This window comes from Lynx canadensis, chromosome B1 (genome assembly GCF_007474595.2).
Source record: "Lynx canadensis isolate LIC74 chromosome B1, mLynCan4.pri.v2, whole genome shotgun sequence".
In the NCBI taxonomy this organism is placed as follows: Eukaryota; Metazoa; Chordata; class Mammalia; order Carnivora; family Felidae; genus Lynx; species Lynx canadensis.
This window is the reverse complement of record NC_044306.2, coordinates 189,690,912-189,710,889: the sequence shown is the minus strand read 5'-3', so window position 1 is coordinate 189,710,889 and position 19,978 is coordinate 189,690,912. Positions and strand designations below refer to the sequence as shown.

Sequence of the window (19,978 nt, the reverse complement as noted above, 5' to 3'; positions counted from 1 at the left end):
TACTCATTCCATAATTTCCTAAGTGGAAGCCTGTGTCTCCTACCCCCCCTTAAGCTATTTTGGCCATCCTCTCCCCCTTCACTCTGGCAACCATCAGTTTGTTCTCCAAATTCACAAGTCTGATTCTGTTTGTTTGTTTGCTTGCTTAAAGTGTTTATTTAAATTCTGGTTAACATAAGTGTAATATTAGTTTCTCCTGTTCCTGGAAGTATTGCTTTTCAAATAGTGCTCCATAAATGTATGCCATGTTGACAGGAAATCCAGTAAACCAGCTGTGCTGGGACTCCTGTCTCTGTCTTTCTTATACGAAGAGTCATTCATGGTAAATGGAGATTCTTGGTAAATATATGATTGACCAGGAAAAAGAATGCTCATCTTTCTATTTGTTATTAAATACCTTATGTGACTTTGGATAAGCCACTCTATCTCTCCATTTTTTAGTTTGCAACATGGAGAGTATAACCTTGTGATCTGTCATTCTCCCAGGAGTTTTATGAAGATGGAATGATATAATCAAGATACAGAATTTTAGAAACTATTAAAGACCATAAAAAAGACAGGGCTAGGGGTTCCTGGGTGGCTCCGACGGTTAAGTGTCCAACTTCTGCTCGGCTCAAGTCATGATCTCACAGCTCATGGGTTCGAGCCCCATGTTGGTCTGTGTGCTGACTGACAGCTCAGAGCCTGGAGCCTACTTCAGATTCTCTCTCTCTCTCTCTCTCTCTCTCTCTCTCTCCCCACCCCTCCCCCACTCACACTCTGTCTCTCTCTCCCTCTTAAAAATAAGTAAATATTAAAAAAATAAAGAAAAAAGGGACAAATATTCAGATTAGCAAAACACATAGTTTACAGCAAGTAAATGATAGTGCCAACTGGTATGAAATCTGGGTTACGTGGAGTTTCTAAGTTTTCCCACTTCCTGCTTCTCATTGGTGGTGAAATGCCATGAAAGGAGGAAATTTTACGCTACCTTTGAAGCATCCACCATTTGTCACAGCCAGGAATAAAAGGTGCCATCTCATTGGCTCCTGCAATGCTAGACCTGGAAGGAGACTTGAGGCACAGTCTGTGCTTCTCCTTTGTAGATGGTGAGACTAAGGTCCAGAGAGCGGAAATAACTCATTCAAGGGGCTACCACCATTTCTCTGGACAATCTGGGGTGCACAAGGCTTAACTTATGTTGGAGCAGATAAGTGGAAAAAAAAAAAAAAACACCTCTAAAGCCAATCAAAACATTGAACATAACTAGAGAACTGGTAAAGTACAGACTCTGGAGGTCAACTTCTGGGTCAACCTTTTCCCCCACCCCCACACCACTTACTGATAATGTGATTCTCAGCCTTCATTTTCCTACTCTGTAAAATGGGACTAATAAAGGGAGTCTGTCTTACAGGACTATTTTAAGTTACAATGAGTTAAACAGTGCAAAACGCTTAGAACTGTACCAACCACATAGTAAGTACTAGATGCTTGTTAAATAAATAAAAATAACATCTGAGTATTTGAACATAACATTTTTAAGGCTCATACATAAAACAAAATTAAAGGACCTTGCTTTCTCCTTGCAACTTAAGTTTACAAAACTTCATGAGTTATACTTTTGTTCCTCCAAAAATTTTCCCGACTATATGTCCAGTCAGAGTTTTTACTTAAAGTCACTAAAGAATTAACATGAGGTTAATTAATCGTGAGGAAGTTACACATTAAAAAAAAAATTCCTGGAGGTTACTGTTGTATTTTTAATTGGCAGCATGTTAGCAGTTTAAGTCACTTTTTGAAAACAAATTCTCCAACAGCCAAGTGTTGATGCTTTTTCTGCCAAGAGAGACATCTAAAACTTTCCATGATCATCAATATGCCACCAGGCAAAACAAAACACACTGAAATGTTGTGCTGTCTTTGATACCAAAATCTGAAGTAAAAGTTAGGAAATTATGTTTTGCAGTTATACAAGGTAATATGCTGATTATGGCTTCTGGGTTATGAGTAGTCTAGCCCCAAAATTATTTTGTTGCATCCACTCTCCTGTGTTCAAACCAACAACAAAAGCCACTGGAATGAAGCTTTCATTTAGTGAATCAGTCATTTTGATTGAATGGGGGTGCCCAGATTTACCGGGAAGATATTATGAAATGAACTTAAATAAAAACATGTATATAAATATAAATACATAAAATCAAGTGCTTAATATTTTATCTTTGCATTGGTTCCTGATTATTGTCTAGTAAGTAATCTTTTGGTCACCATAATGTCCTTGGAATAAATAGGGAAAATGATTACTTTACAAAAACAAAACTGGGGCATAGAGAGACAAAAAAAATTACCCAGAGTTATCTGATAAGGAGATACAGAGATATAGTCAAAGACTTGACAGCATTTTTTTTTTAAGAAAAAAGTATTTGTGCTCACCCAGAGTATAGGAGCTAGGGATTTCTTGATACTAAGCTGTTCATGAAATAGTTGAAGTCCTTAAACCTAAAATTGTCTACTGAATACCAGCAGATTTTATCAGCCAGCTGTCAGCCTATCATGGAATTGGGAACAAAACTTCTGAGAAGAGAAGCATGACTGAGAATTGATACTGGTCCTGTAGATCACCAATCCATGGCTTCCAAGATACATAGAGTCTGGAAAATCTCCATTTGGCCTCTGGAGCCACTCTCTATCCTTCTACATGCTCTCCTAGGTCTGGGAGACTGGCCTCTATGGATATTATCTCAACTTCTCACCCTCTGGCCAAAGGGAAGCACAAACAGGAGATCAGAGAGGAGGAATCCCTCTGGGATCCCTCCTTGGTGGAGATTGGGCTATAGTGGCTGCTTTCCTCTTCCAAGGGCCAGAATCCCTATTGTGAAACCCTCTCTGCATGTTATAGCTGTAGCTATGGCTTTCTTCCTCTCTGGTAACAATCAGTACAGAAATGATGACTTCACTCCTACTAGACTTGGGTGTTTCACCAGCCTCGTTGGGTCAATTCCTGCCCATAACTTTGCAAATAATCCCTTCATTAAATTCCCTTTGATGGCCCTATTAAAGTGTGCCTTATGTTTCCTGCCTGGACTCTGACTGATACTAAATCACAGAATTTCAGTGTTGGAAAGTACTGGACCTGAGTCAAGTCTCTCCTCTTAGATTTCTTTAATAGCTCTGTTATTTTGAGAAAATTCTTTCTTTTATATAGATCTCAGTTTTCTCATATATAAAATAGGCTATACTCCTTGTAATAGGCTATTGTTGCTGTTGCTATTGTTATAATAAATACTTAAAACATGTAAAATAAGACGAACTTTTGCTTAGACAGAAATTCCCCTTCACTCTCTCCTTGAATTTTTTCCGGAAGAGTTCTTCTATTACTATGACAGTCCTATATCTTGCAGCCATTCAATAAGTGCATCTGTATCATGGGACTAAGAGGATTTGGGGTGTGCGTTTATTCCAACTTCTTAGTTATAGATTCTTCACAAGTCATTAAAACCCTTTCAGGACACAGGGGTCTCAATTGTGAGATGGGGATGTACGACCTACGTTTCTGGGTGTAGAGGGCCAGACCTAATGCTTTCCCACCATTCCTTCCTATTTGAAGATTTGTAATTCAAAATAGGAAACCGAGCTATAATTACACACCTAAAGAGGCTTCCACAATCAGTATCAGGGGTAGCTGGTGAATCTCAGCTTGATAAAGTGATGAAGACAGCAGGCTCTGGAGTCAGAATCCCAACTCTGTTGATTGGAAAAATTATCTAACTTCTCTGTGCCTCAGTTTTCTCAGCCATTAGAGGAAAATAGTGCATCAGAGTAAAACAGTACATCTGCCTCAGAAGGCGATTGGTACTGTCAACTGAGTTAATACTTGTTGTATATTCATACTGGTGATGTTTCATGTACTAACTACTTTCTATGAATTATCTTGTTTCATCCCATAACAACCCATTTCTCTGATGATCACAATGGTCTTTCTTGTACCACAAATGAGTTATGCTCCTTTCGTCCTTAGAGCCTTTGCTCTTGCTGTAGTCTCTTCCTTGGAACTTTCTCTCCAGACCCTTATGCTACTGGCCTCCTCTTGTTTTTGGGTCTCAAAAGTAACCCCATCAAAAAAGCTTTCCTTGACTCAAAGTAGCTCTTCTACCAACATTCAGTTTCCATCATTTTGCCACAGGTTTACTTTATAATACACATCACCATCTAAGATTATCTTTGTTTTCATGTTTATCATCTTTCTTCCCATATACTCTCCATGAAGGCAGTGAATTAATGTGTCTTAATCCTCCAATTGTCCCTAGAATTGTGTGGGCAAAACATGGTCTCTCAAAATAATAATAATAATAATAATGTGAAACAAATGACCAAGTAAGGAAACTAAGGGGCCAAATAATTTAATTAAATAACTCCAGCCATTTTTGTTAGTAGAAGGCACAACAGGAATTCAAATATATGCCACAATGACATTAAAGCCCACCCTGCCTCCATCTGCCTCTTTCAGTAGTTCTTGGAAGGCATAACGAGGGTCTGAGCAAGAGCCCTAGCACAAAATAGAAGTCCACTTAAAAGATATTTCAAAGAGAAAATTGGCCAGACTTTAGTGGCTAGTAAGATGGTGGGTGGGGAGCATAAGGTGAAAGAAAGCTGATTTTATTTTATTTTATTTTTAAAATTTTTTTTCAACGTTTTTATTTATTTTTGGGACAGAGAGAGACAGAGCATGAACGGGGGAAGGGCAGAGAGAGGGAGACACAGAATCGGAAACAGGCTCCAGGCTCCAGGCTCCGAGCCATCAGCCCAGAGCCTGACGCGGGGCTCGAACTCACGGACCGCGAGATGGTGACCTGGCTGAAGTCGGACGCTTAACCGACTGCGCCACCCAGGCGCCCCAAGAAAGCTGATTTTAATTTCAGCAAGTGGACAGCTTCCAATGAATGATACAAGAAAGTCGGGGAGGGGGATTGGGTGCAGGTGACCAGGCCACCAATAGCTGGCTAGGGCTCTTATCTGTATCTAGAGATGGGTGCTCAAAGAGCAGTGGACAGTTTGGCTTGAAATTGGGCACAGGGCCAAAACTTGAAAGCTAATCCTTAACGCACAGCCCAGGTGTCCCCAGCCTCAGTTCCTGTCCTGATTCGATCTGCCACCTCCTTCTCAGAGGCACATTTGTTGTTCCCCAACCTCTTTCCAAGGCACTTAGAATTTGATATCTGCCTGACAAGCATCAAAGTCAAGATGTGTGCTTTCACACAAAAAGGTTGGGGCTTATTATTTTTGCCTTTTGTTAAAGATGAGTAATATGTTTGATTTTCAAAAATTTAATAATGTCTATAATAATGTTTCATGTAGAAACTCTGTGTCATGTGCTACTTCTTTTAATGCTTTCATTTGAAGGGCAAACAGCAGAACAAATATTTCAAGTCTGCATTTAAAAAATTACTATAGTTTCCAAATATTGATGATATTATATCCATGTAACAAAAAAACCCCTCAACAAATAATATGCATAATGTGTCCAAATATTTAAAAGGCTAATGCAAAAAACAATTTACTAATATACACGAGGAAGCTCGCATTCACATAATTTAATGCTTTTCTCCAATAATTCCAAAATCCAGGAGAAAAATAATCTAAAAGACATACACGGATGTATACACAGAGATGTTTATCTCAGTGCTATTTGTATTATGGGATAAAAAGGGAAAAGGGAAAAAAAATCTAAATATTCAGAAACCAGGGAATGTGGTCAAAGATAGTATATAGTCACTTTTCAATGTAATAATGTGCTGCCATTAAGAATGACAATATAGTTTTAATAACAAGGTTAGTATTTTGGAAGTATGCAATGTAAGAGAAGGATAAAATTTGGTATAGATGATATCATTAATGCACACACATCAATGGAAAAAGATATTATTTATTATTTGCAGTTATTTCAAGGCAGAGGGGTATACTAGGATTAGGAATGTGTTGTGTGTGTGTGTGTGTGTATGTGTGTGATTTCTTATCTTTTTTTATACTTTATAAATCTACTGCCATGAACAGGAGTGATTTTGTGAATCAACCACTCACCCTCCCAGTTCTGAAGGAGAAGGGGGGAGAGGAGGAAGGTCATCCTGTGGAGGAAGGAGCAGGTGCTACAGATTACTCTCAAGCATTGGACTGGAACCAACATGGTTGGAAGTTAAAAAGGAGGCTGATTTGGGCACAGTGTGAGGAAGAATGCTCCTCAAAGTTGGCAACCACCAAATGGGTGTCTCCTTGAAGAAGCAGCGTTGCTCCCCGATGATGACAGAGGAGTCTGTCTGGAAACCAGATGTGAGATGATGCTACAAGTCTTCCTAGACCCGCTCCAAACTCTCAGGTTCTTTAAATAGAGATCCAAGTGCTCCATAACTCAGCAGTTTAGGGCCCTTCTGTAGGAAATTTTTTTTTTGTTATTTGCATAATATTGATAAATCTCACTTTCCTGCCCTGAGGAATGAAGACGCTTTCTTACCTGCCTTTGTGGAAAATAAAACGGAATTTTGAACGAGTATTGGCCCTTTGTTAACTACCTTTCAGCCCCTTAGCTTTGAAGATGCATGGGAACTGATGGCGAATATTCATTCCCTCAGCCACAGTGCAGCTCATTCAAGCCTAGAACTAGCATTGTCAAACCTCATCATAGGGTTCTCTGTGGTCTGGCATGCAGACATTTGGTGCCCATGCTTTTCATCCTGGTGGCCTAAGGGTCCTCTGGCACTCCGGGCACCTGGCTCTCACCATCTGCCTTGTGTTTTCATATCATCTTTTCAGTCTGTGCCCAACTGCTTAGGGTCCGATGATGGATAGGGATCCATGAATACCACCCTTTCGATATGGCAATGCAATTAATGTGATCTCCTTTCCAAATAATCTACTTCCACACGTTGAAGCTTTCTTGTGACAGGTGGCTAGTGGGGAGAGGGTGGCTAGTGGGAAAGGGAGATATGTCTGCAGAATTTTGGGTCTCAATCCAAGTCTAGCATGGGTTCAATATCAGCCAGTTTTATGAAATCCCTTTTATTTTATTTTTTTATTTTTTTGATGTTTATGTATTTTTGATGGAGAGAGAGAGAGAGATAGAGCATGAGCAGGGGAGGGGCAGAGGGAGAGGAAGACAGAATCCTAAGCAGGCTCCAGGCTCTAAGCTGTCAGCACAGAGCCTGACATGGGGCTCAAACTCAAACCATGAGATCATGACCTGAGCTGAAGTGGGGTGTTCAACCAACTGAGCCACCCAGGCACCCCTGAAATCCCATTTTTTTTAATAAAAATATCAGCTTTTAGAATTATTCTGCTCATTATTTGGAGTCTTCTATATTTTTTATTTTTTCCTTTCAGGAAACATCTTGACTTTTCCTTCATGCTTAGTTAAAACGTTCATTGCATTTTCCATGAACGTTTATTTGGGGTATGGCTTTACGAGGGATTGGTGCAGGAAGACCGATTAGGGCATGGCGATTTTGTTCTTCCCAAGTGAGTACTGGAACCCATCCTAAAGTTATATTTTACCTGTCTACTGTGTACAAATGACTACGTTTGCAGTGAATTTCTGGTAAATTGGCAATTTTGATTCCAACTTGATATGAGAAAAGCAATGGTTCTAATAAACATTTGCTGACAAATAGTGGCAATAAAAATGCCTGCAGCTTCAATATTGTGGAGGATTAGGGCTTTGGCATTATTCTGGGATTATGGCCTTCTAGGTTGCTGATGACATGTTGTGTTTTTGTTTGTGAGATGGTGTGTGTAATGTGTGCAATGAGGGGGAAAATGATCAAAACAATGGATCTCAACCATAATTTAAATATACATAATTTAAATGTACATCAGATTGTCACTAATAAAAGTCATTTCGTCCTGCCCTTGTTCTCCACAGAATGTTCTAGTAGGGTAGGGCTATTTTAAAGCTGCTATATCTCCCAGAACCAGAATAGGAACTGACATATAATACATTTATGTTGAATGAATAAGTGAATTAAATCTTATTATCATGATATATTGTGTTTAACCAATGCCACTGAAATAACATGGGTTTTTGTTTTGTTTTGTTTTTTGTTTTTTATTTCATCCTGGGATTTTTGACTGGATGTATTTGGTCGTTTGAGGTGCTTACTATATTTTTTCCATTTGTGTTGTGGAGACTAATGTCATTTTAGGGTGTTCTCATTTTTCACATCACTAAGTCCATTAGTTCCTATAAAATGGTGCATCAGGATATAAAGAGAGCCGGCAAAGATAGGGATAATAGCCCCACACCTAGAAAAAGTTTTAGTCAGCTTCTTCATATTGTGTTTCCTAGCTGTCAAAGAACACCGCCTTCTCTGTCTCATTCTAACAGTTGTTTGATGTTTGAAAAAAATTGTGCATGAAAGAATGTTGGTAAACAGAATATTTGTAAAGATTTATTATAAATTATACATGGTAACCTTACAAAATAAATAAAGCATTTACTTTTGGCTAGCTCCTACTTTCTACTATTTAAGAATGTCACAAAACTGGAGAGAAAGAGAAGACGGAGACAATGAAGGTTAGTCTGTGTAAACTCGGCTAGGTTAGGCACCCAGTTAATCAACACTAATCTCAATATTGCTGTCAAGGTGTTTTGCAGACCTGTTTACCATTTGCAATCAGTTGACTTTATCTACATAAAGGAGGTTACCCTAGATAACGTGGGCAGGACTCATCCATTGCTGAACAGCCTTGGGCAAAAACTGAGATTTCCTGGGGAAGAAGAAATTCTGCCTCCAGACTAAAACATCAAATCCTGTCCGAGTTTCCAGGCTGCCAGGCTGCCCTACGCATTTCAGACATGCCAGCCCACATGTGAACCAATTCTTTAAAGTAAACACTTTCAGGGGCACCTAAAACAGGCGTCTGAAACAATTCTTTAAAACTAACGTTTTTAGGGAGCACCTAGATGGCTCATTTGGTTAAGTGTTGACTTTAGCTCAGGTCATGATCTCTTGGTTCGTGAGTTCGAGCCCCGCATCAAGCTCCTTGCTGACAGCTCGGAGCCTGGAGCCTGCTTCGGGTTCTGTGTCTCCCTCTCTCTGCCCCTCCCCCACTTGCACTCTGTTTCTATCTCTCGCTCTCAAAAACAAATACATACTAAAATTTTTTAATAAACACTTTTATATACATGTTTCTGTGTATATGTATATATGTGCATACATATACGTATATGTGTATACACATATGTATATGTATGTGTGTGTGTATGCATGGTATATATTGATTCTATTTTCGACAGAACCCTGACTGACATGGAGAGAGTGGACAAAGAAAATAACTTGTGTCTGTGTCAACGGTTTCCACTGTGTAGTAGTTTTTCTAACGTCGTGATGTTTCTGAGGTTTGGCATTATCTAAATTACACACCAAATGCATACACGGGCATCAGGACATCTATTAGGTAATGCAGGTTGAAGTGCGCTCTGTCAACAAGTCAGGGGATAGGAATCCCAAGAGCCCTCCGAGTCTACTCACACCCTCTGTTCGCACACAGATTTCCAAGTGTTTTGAAGCCTAGGCTCTTGTCACTAACACTGTGCTGTTCGTCTTCCGGCATGTGGGCCTCCTAACCGCGCAAAAGATCCCCTGGGTCTTTAGGTAAACAAGAGTACATCAATACACTTGGTTTTGCATAATATAACACACTGATTTTTTTTTTTTTTTTTTTTTTTTTTAAGAAGCGAGAACTGCAGCGCATGCAGACCTACATGAAGGAAACAAACAGTTTGGAGGGGGAGAAAACAAACAAACAAACTTGCTTTGAACAGCAGGAGACGACGTTTTGGCAGCTGAGCAGGGCAAGAGCTTCATGAGTCGCTCTTTAATGCTGCGCTTGGTGCTGTTCTGGGCGTAGAGGAAACCTAGAACACAGGCGATCGGTGCTGTTAATGCTGTCTGCGGAGAGAAACGGGCATGCCGCACGGCTGAGCACAGGAAGCTGGGCAGGCAGGGTATGGAGGCAGCCATCTGCTCAGGCAATCACAGGCAGTGGGTTGGGACCCCGGAAGGAAAAAAATCAATCAATCCCTTTTTTTCCCCTCCGTTTTTCTTATTTTTTAGGTTTTCTGTTCAAAACTTTCCGTCTGTTGCATTAAAGTGTATGGTGCGTTAGCAAGCGGGAATAGAATCTCGCCAGTATGTCTTTCCAGTAGTAAAAGGAAAATCTCCTGGCTTTTTCTTCTTCTTCTTCTTTTTTTTTTTTTTTTGGCCTTAGATTGGGGAAAGCACTGAAAGAGTTAACTGGATTGAAATTTCTATATTCAAACCAGAGTTAAGGGCCCGTGTGACAATTTTCTGTTCTCATTGCTCCCCATCTTTGATTACAGAGGAGATAGATGCTCTGCATAAATCATTCACACTGCAATCACCTGTTAGTACCTTTGCCTTCCCTGAAAATGAGAAAATAGATGTCCTTGATATGCAGATTCATTAGCATAAGCTGCCATGCCCAGGGATGCAACAATCCTTCACATTTTTCGCATGTGGACATTAATGGACAGAATTACTCAAGTGGAGTAATTCCAAAGGAAGCAAGGTGTGTTCTCAAAATGTTAACCCAGGAATAGACAGAGCACTTCCGATGGTTGGGGAGGAATCAAGGAAAATCCACAGCACTTGGATGGTCAAGTTGGTAAATGCTTGAAACAACTCTGGGTGTCAGGAGCCACAGCTGCCCTGCTCAGCATCAGCTTGCCCACTTGGAGTGCCCAGAGCCTGAGTTTGCCTGTCGATGCATATATATTGTCCCCCCTCCAAATTAGTTCAGAAGGTGTTGAACATAAAGCAATAACAAGAGAATCCATTTAAAACTAGGCTAGACCGTCTTCCAATGGAATTGTAGAGCTCTGACCACAAGTCTACTAATTTATTTCCCTTTGGAGATGTGTGACCCCATCATCAGTGGGAAGCGGGTAAAAACCTGATAGATCTTTTGTGACGGGGGATGACAGTGAACCAGTAGATACATAAATCAAATCATATCATTTCTCTGCTTAGAAGCCCTCTACAACCTTCACGTTATCCTTAGGAACAAAACACACTTCCTACCGTGGACCCCAGTCCGGCTCTGCCGGCTCTGTCTCCCTCTTTGGCAAGATTTCCACCACCCTCTTGCACTGGACCATCAACCAATAACCAGGCTGTTCTTGCCTTTGTTGGAACACACAAAACAAATCTCTCCCCTGCCCTTGACACTTATAAGGTGTGAAATGTCTTGTTTCTTTGATATCCCAAGTGCTAATTGATGGCCTGGCACCTAAGTGGAGATCAATAAATGTCTGACAAACGAGTGAATAAATTTACTTTCAATACCAAAACAAGACCTGATTTCATTTCCTTGATTAGTATATAAGTAAGCTTTTAAACTTGTAAAATAAATCTGATTTACATAAAGCAGACCATTTAGGTGGCTTCTTCCTTCTACATTTAAGAGGGACACATTCATCTAAGTGCTGTCTCCTTTGTAAACTTCTCTGGGTCAGTAGGATTTTGCTTGATTTTAGTGTCCCAAGTAGAAGATTCTGCTTCTCTTTCTATGTGCCATTTCCAACCCCCCTTGCCATTGTATGTACAGTCCAGTGGCCCTCCACCAATTATCAACTTCAATAGGCCCATCCAGCCTTTAAAACTCAATTCAAACACACTTGCTTCCGGTAAACTTTCTCTGTTGTATCTCCAACCTTCCTGAAGGAAAGGACTTTTCCATCCTCTGTTCCATCTTCTCTGTTGCTCCTGTGCTGACACTCTACTATTCTGGGTACCACATCCTATTATAGAGTGTGACCCTATTATGATAAGGAATTAGCAAAGGTTCTACCAGTTTTCAGCAGAAGAGAGACTGTAGTTGTACCTCTTACCCAGGTCCTATACTTCAAGTTTGATTTCTTGATGTCCAGCCAAACTCCACAATCATCCCTGAAATTGGCACATGGCAAACACTCAAGAAATATTTGCCATTTGCTCGATTTCCTCTTTTTCCCTTAGATTCTGATATCTGCCAAGCTCACTCTATGTGACAGTTGCTGGACCCTCAGCTCTGGGTGTATGGAGGGATCTACCTGTTTCCTAAACATTCACAACTATTACTGGTCACTCCATGACTCTACCCCAATTTGCTAATTAATGATGTTCTTCCTTGGAACATCTTTTGAAATTCTCTTGGAACTACAAGGTAGACAGGTTGCTGTTTCTAATCAGGAGTCAGACGTCCCAGACTTCAGTCCCTGTTTTACTATTTCAAGTTGAGTGACCTTGGACAGATAATTAAACTTCTTTGGGTTTTTGTCTTTTCTTTGTGAAACAAAAGGATTTATACTAAAGGATCTTGGTTGTAAGAACACAGTTTAAAGATCCTGTTTTGAAGTATATTTATTTATTTATTTATTTTTTTCAACATTTATTTATTTTTGGGACAGAGAGAGAGAGACAGAGCATGAACGGGGGAGGGGCAGAGAGAGGGAGACACAGAATCGGAAACAGGCTCCAGGCTCCGAGCCATCAGCCCAGAGCCCGACGCGGGGCTCGAACTCACGGACCGCGAGATCGTGACCTGGCTGAAGTCAGACGCTTAACCGACTGCGCCACCCAGGCGCCCCTGAAGTATATTTAAATAGAAATTGTGTATAATTTCCTACTTTTTTTGTTTACCCCTGGTAGATGGATAAATCAACTTTTATTTGACTACAGACTAGATGGATAAATCAACTTCTATTTGACTACAGACATTATTCAAATTCTCTAGGGGCTTTACCGTCCAAATAAATAGGAAAATGATTTATCATAAATGTTAAAAATAACATAAAATTTCCCAAAATATGTGGAAAGGCAAACATTTTAATTTAACTTAATTTAATTTAATTTAGTTTAATTTAATTTAATTTAATTTTATTTTATTTTATTTCCAGTGTAGTAAAAATACAGTGTTATATTAATTTCAGGTGTACAATACAGTGATTCAACAATCCATATGTCACCCAGTGCTCATCACAACCAGTGCACTCCTTAATCTACACTTTTTTTTTTACAGTGTTTTCTCCTCAATGAGAACTTTAGCTTCTGTAAGTCAGGATGCAGACATCATAAAACTTCCCCTATCTCCATCCCCTTCTCTGCTATAGATCATTCTGCTCTTCTTCCCTTAAAGTGTAGTGGTTGAATGTTCAAGCACTGTATTAAAACAACCTGGATTCAGATCTCAGTACTTTATGGCACTGGGTAAGGTTACTGAATTTCTCTGAATCTCAGTTTCCTCATCAACAGAATGGATTAGTAATAGTCTCTATTAGAATCTAATGATATAATATAAAGCATCTAACACAGTGATTGTTCACAATGTACTTTCAATAGATGCTAGATATTATTTTTTTTTTTTTTTTCAGTTCTTTGGGTCCTCCTACCACAGGTCCTTTCCAGGTGCTATTACCTCTCACTGAACTTTTGTTTTATTACCTCCTTGTGGCTTTGATAACTCTTGTCATCTTTGAGATTTCAGGTCAATAATCACTTTCTGAAAAACCCTGCCTGATGAACGGAACTAGATTATGAACAGCTCTATTACATGCTCCTAGAGTTTCCTATATTTCTCTTTCATGGCATTATCATGAATATAATTAAAACAATTGATGACTCAATTATATATTTGACATATGTTTTCCTTACTGCGGTGTAAGATTGAAGATGTCTACTTCCAGCTTTAGAGCGTAAATGTTGCTGAATGTGTTATCCCACTGTAAGCATCCATAATACTGGTCAAGCCACATGAGGCAACTGGTCTCAAGTACTGAAAAACAAGCAGTGTAGAACTGTAGTGCAAGAGAGAAAAGAAACCCAAGAGTTGAGTTCCACAAATGCCCTGTCTCTCTCTGCCAAGTGGCTTGTCCTTTCCATAGTTCCGAGAGGTGGAGACCATGCTTACTGAGATGAGATGGCAGACATCAGAATTCTGGACTCGTAAAGGGACTGGAATTTTCAGGAGAGGGTGTAGGAAAAGAGAGATTCTGTTATGTGTGTCAGAGGGGAGGATTTGTGTGAAGATTAAATGTGGGTCATTGTGATGATTAATTTTGTGTTCAACTTGGCTAAGCTAATAGATGCCCAGATAGCTGGTAAAGCATCATTTCTGACGGTATCTGTGAGGATGTTTCTGGAAGAAATTAGCATTCAAATTGGTAGACTGAGTGAAGAAAATCACCTTTAACAATGATAGTGGTCATCATCCAGTAAGTTGAGGGTTTGAATAGAACAAAAGGCAGAGGAGGGGTGAATTTGTTCTTTGCCTCATTTGGAACATCCATCTTCTCCTGCTCCCAGACATTGGGGCTCCTGGTTCTCGGGCCTTTGGGTTTGGACTGGAACTATACCACCAATTTTCCTGGATCTCCAGCTTGCAGATGGCAGATTGGGGGACTTCTTAGCTTCCATAATTGTGTGAGCCATTCTTTCATAATAAATCTCTTTCCTTGTATCTCTATCTATCTATCTATCTCCAATGGATTCTGTTTCTCTGGAAAAGCCTGCCTAATATAGTCACTGATCAAGGCCTGAGTGATGCATGTTCAGGATCAGACTCCATAATAGGAGGCAGAAGCTGCTAAAGGGCTGAGAATTGAATGGAAATACCAGAGGTCATGTCATGCTGGGAAATATTAAAATTCTGACTTCATTAAAAAAAAGAAAAGAAAAGAAATATAAAAAGGAAAAGAAAAACAAAAGGAAAGGAAGGAATGAAGGAGTAAAGTGCAGTGCTGCATTAAATACCACTGGCATTCACTGGAGAGCTCAGAGACTATGTTCTTGGAGTAAGGATCATTTCCCAGGGTAAAGGCCATATCCCATGACTATATATAAAATCAAAATTAACCTATCCTAACAAACAGTAGAACGAAAGTTGGTAAGACCAAAAGGAAGTGCTAGTAACTATGGAATACCTTCCAGAAAATATTTGACACACTTGAAAAGAACGTAACAAAATCCAAACTCCTTACAATGTATTGTAATAATGTCCGCCATGCTACCAAAAATGAACAAACATGTAAGGGAGCAGAAAAATGTGACCCATAATCAAGATTTTAAGAAAAACAATCGATAGAAATAGACTCTGGGATGACACAGATGTCAAAATGACATTAGCAAAAAAGATGGTCATAATCAGTAAACGGTTGAAAACATTTGGCAATAACATTAAAACTATAGAAAGGAAATAAATGAAGATTCTAAAAATGAGAAGTAAAATATCAAAAATATAAACAGTTCTTTAGATGGACAACACCAGACAGGGACTACTGAAAAAAGATTTATGAGCTTGAATAAGATAAAAAATAAGATAAAAGGAGAGGAGTTTGAAAAAAGTGTCCCAAATATTCCAAATTTAGTTATGAACATTAATGTACAGATCCAGAAAACTTTTTGAGCCATGATCTAAATACAAGATGACTCATGCATAGGCATATCACAAACTGGTAAAAAAATTAGAAAAAAAAAACTTAAAAAAACCCCCAAACCTAGAAGAAAAGGACATATTACATACAGAGGTAAAATAATATATGAGAATGGTTTCTCATCAGAAACAATAGAAGCCAGAAAACAATGGAATGAGTGCTGAGGGACTACAAAGACTTTCAACTCAGAATTCTATATTCAGTGAAAATAATCTTTTGAGAAAGACAGTGAAATAAAGACATTTTCAGATACAGTAAAGCTGAGAAAAACCATAGCTACCAGAGCTGCATTACCAGAAGTACTAAAGGAATTTCTTCAGGCTTAAAGGAAATGACGTGGTATGAACATCTACAGGTAGAAATAAGTAAAGAGCAAAATAAAGGAAAAACTGAAAATATGTGAACAAATATAAAATAGTATCTTATTTCCTCTTATTTCCTTTGTATGAAACAAAAATAAGTATTGTGGAGTTCGTTACATTTGTGGATATAAAATTTCTGACAATAGCAGAAGACATAGGAGAAGGTAAATGGAACTTTTACTGATAGTACATTTTACACTAAGTGGTACAATATTCATGCTAAGTAGTCTGATTAAGTGAAGGAGACATATTACAAACTCTAGATGCTAGGGAAACAAGTAAATAATAGTAAAAGGAGGTACAGTTAAAAAGCCAATTGAGGAATTAAAATGGAATACCAAAAATATTCAGTTAGCCCCAAAGAAGTCAGGGACAGAGGAACAGAAAAGCATAGAGAGAGCATACTAACACAGCGGGCTATATTCAACTGTATCATGAAATCAGAAACCAAGTCTGTCTTATCTACTACTGTATCCTAATTACCTTGCATAATGCTTATTATGTAAAAAGTGTTTAATCGAGATCTGCTCAAAGAATAAACCAGACTATCTGTGTTATATGAAGGTCTCAAAATAAACAGATTAGCTGCAGGTCTATACTTAGCAGATGCATTTAAAATCTGCATGGTGTATTTCCTCACAGTGTGTGAAGAGTCTCTTCCCCACACCCTAAACAGACGTCTGTGTAAGAAGGCTCTCCACTCAGGATGATTCTGGCTGCATTCCCCAGCCAATAGCACTAAAAGAAAATTAAGCGTGAAGGTAGGTCATCAGGCAGAGAGCCTTAGTATGCAGGACATTTTACCCCCATAAATACTCTTTGATAGATTAAAAACCTGACATCACATAAATATTTATTCATTTATTTAAAAAGCATTTATCATAGCACTTGTGCTATAAACATTTAAATAACGTGTATCGTAGATCTGTGGATATATAGCAGTCATACGAGAAAAAGTCCCTGCTCTCCAGATTCCAACCATCTACATCAATTGTAAGACCTATTGCATTGCATGATTGATTTGTACGTTTCTTTCACTAAATCTCAAATGCACCGAAGAGAGAATTCTGTTCATTCATTAATTCGTTTATTCAAAAATCATTCATTGAGTGCCTACAATGTGCCAGACACTGTTCTGGGTGCTGGGAATAATGTAGTGAACAAAACAGACCAAATTCCCGCTTTTTTTCATCACACATTATAGTCAGGGAAAAATAATAAACAAAAATAAATAGCAAAATATAAAGTTTGTCAGATAGAAAGCAGAGACTTCTGTTGGATGGGTTGGGAGGTGGGTGGGGTAAACTGGTACTTTTCAATGTGATTGCCAGGGAAGGATTAAGTGGAGCGGTATTTGAGAAAACATATCTAATGAGATGAGACAGTTTCTTACTCTGTTCTGATTACTAGCATTATTATCAACTAGTGCGATGTATTACATATATTAGGCACTAATATATATTTGTTGAGTGATTAACTTTATTCATTAGTTTATTCAATTAATACTTATGGGCACCTACAATAGGCTGATTAATACCTTAAATTGATTGGCTATATAAACCTCGAGTCCAATGATCTATTCATAAATTCATTGCCTTAGAAATCAAAATTAAGTCAACTCCCTTATTCTTGCACTGAGAAGTCAAACCAAACTAGAGTTCCAGCACTTCAAAAATCCCGAAACAAAGTAATGCAAAAAGAATAAAAAGTAAGTGTGCCAATACATAGGCCACTTCAAATTGTGATATAACTGGATGAAATGCATTCATTTTTCCTGGTGGGAAAGGTTTCATCTTACAAAGCCTGACATTACTGAAAATCAATCAGCCCAGTACCAGGCTGGTTGCCCTGTATTTGTGACCCTCCAGATTTCAGGAGCGCTATGTGCCAGTGGTCATTTTTCACTGACTGCTTTTCCTGTTCCACAAGAAATACCACTACATGTAAATGTCAGGTTTCAGCGGTGAGTGATGGGTCATGAATTATGAATTCAACAAGTAATGATGATGGTAATAGAAGCGGTAATTTCACCACAATGAGAATTATGCTTATCTTTCTTCTTCCTGTAGCAAAAATGAGTATTTTCTGTGGCTTTACATGGGAATAAAGGTTCCTACTCCATAATTCACAGCCCTGATCAGCTTCTATCTTGTGCTTTTGAATTATGGACAGTATTTTTCTTCCTAGATCCTCAGCCTGTGGGTGGCAGGTGGAGAAAAATAGCTAATGATGTTTCCATAGACATGGTGTCTTCCCAGGAATCAGTAACTATGACCAAATCACCAGGAGTTCCAGTGGTACTGTGATCCCATCTGTGTCTCCCTCCTTTGAATCAGTGACAAGCTGATGTATGAACATTGACTTGATGTTGAGGCGACGGACTATTTTCTTGACTAGCTGCAAATGCGAACTATTCTGCCAGTGTGTTTATTTTTTAAATAAGTTATTTTTAAATAACTTTAAAGCTTATAAATACACACACATGCAGTTCATTTTGTATTTCCAAATTTATTCCTGAAAAAAACAGGGACCAGATAATTTGGGGTTCATACTCTGGTGATAATTCTTACTGAAAATTGCTGCCATCCATACTGATTGTTAATGATCCCGCAGTCACCCCGGAATGTAATTGTTCACCTTTAAGAAGGGCAGCATCAGGGTTAATGACTGAAAATGAGGAGGAAATAGCTACATTTAATTTGGAACTTTATGACTTTTGGAGGCAGAGCACTGACCTTCTTAATTGACCTATTTTGTTTTCCCTGACTGTAAAAGAGTTACATTTTATCTATCAGTTAATCCAGAAGAAAGAAGGTACAAGGTGTCTGAATTTGCTGGAAATAATCTACAGAATCTCAATGCAAATAGAGTAAATTTGCCTCTATTTAGGGCTGCTACTTGAAGACACCTGTTTCTCATAAAATGAATGCCAATCTGTCTGTCAGCTGTTAGGGGTCTCTTCCGTGTCTCTCTCTGCCTCTGTTTTCTCCAGCTCCCCCTCTCCGTCTCTTCCTTAGCCTTGGTCACTTCCTTACCTCTTTGTCTCCCATGTACTCTCCACCTCCGTGTTTCTCTGGCCCCAGGTTTCTCTCTCTTTGTCCTTCAATGTCTCTATTTGCACCTCTCCTTTATCATTCTCTGCTCTATCTCTGTCTCTGTCTCTCTGCCTCTGGCTCAGTCTCTCAATCAAAACAGGGTCCCACTGAATCTTAACCTTTGTGTTGACTGCATGCCTCATGAAAAATTTAGAGAAAGCTTTATCTGAGTACAGGATAATTATTGTACATTATCATAAGCAAATATTAGTAAACAACTGGATGGTCAAGAGCTACAATGCTTTTTTTTTTAAGTTTATTTATTTTGAGAGAAAGAGAGCCGGGGAAGGGACAGAGAGAAGAGAGGGAAAGAGAGAATCCCAAGCAGGCTCCATGCTGTCAGTACAGAGTCTGATGCTGGGCTCGATCTCACCAACAGTGAGATTATGACCTGATCTGAGGTCAAGAGTCGGGTGCTTAACAGACTGAGCCACCCAGGTGTCCTGAGCTGTGATGCTTCCTAAATGAGTACTAAGTGCTTGCGGTTGTCCACATGACTGTCCTATTCTCTTGGCAGAACTAGTCAGAGAATACTAGCAGAAAACAACATGCAAAAGGTGTCAGTTTTCTTTGGGTTCCTTTAAAATTCATCATTGAGGGGCGCCTGGGGGGCTCAGCCGGTTGCATGACCGACCTCGGCTCAGGTCGTGATGTCACAGTTTGTGGTTTGAGCCCCGCGTCGGGCTCTGTGCTGACAGCTAGGAGCCTGGAGCCTGCTTCAGATTCTGTGTCTCCCTCTCTCTGTGCCCCTTCCCCACTCATGCTCTGTCTCTCTCTGTCTCAGAAATAAACAAACATTAAAAAAAAATAAAATTCATCATCGAAACCCAATTTTCCTTTGTTCCTCTGCACAAATTACCAAAACTGCTTATGTGGTGAGATCTTTTGTGTGGGAGTTGGGAAATTATCTGGAATTCTCTGTGGGTAGGGCTTGCCCAGGACAGCACCAATTTATGACAATGGTCCTAACATTCCATCTGTTAGCAACCCCTCTTCATATCCAAAGTGTTCCAATTTAAGATGATAAATTATATTAGCAACAACCAGTGAGGTCTGTTCTTGTAGAA

The 19,978-nt window shown here is 39.2% G+C and overlaps 1 protein-coding gene across 2 annotated transcripts in view; it reads right to left on the bottom strand.

The window, feature by feature from the left end:
• The window catches only part of KCNIP4 (potassium voltage-gated channel interacting protein 4), a 1,158,426-nt gene that overhangs the window by 125,640 nt on the left and 1,012,808 nt on the right, over positions 1–19,978 (bottom strand). Inside the window, exon 2 of one of the 2 annotated variants that reach the window (XM_030314123.2) lies at positions 9,779–9,880. The exons of the other annotated variant lie outside the window; for it this stretch is intronic. Within the exon in view, the coding sequence (XP_030169983.1) occupies positions 9,779–9,880 (102 nt within the window). The remainder of the gene's footprint in view (positions 1–9,778; positions 9,881–19,978) is intronic. 2 annotated transcript variants of the gene reach the window in all.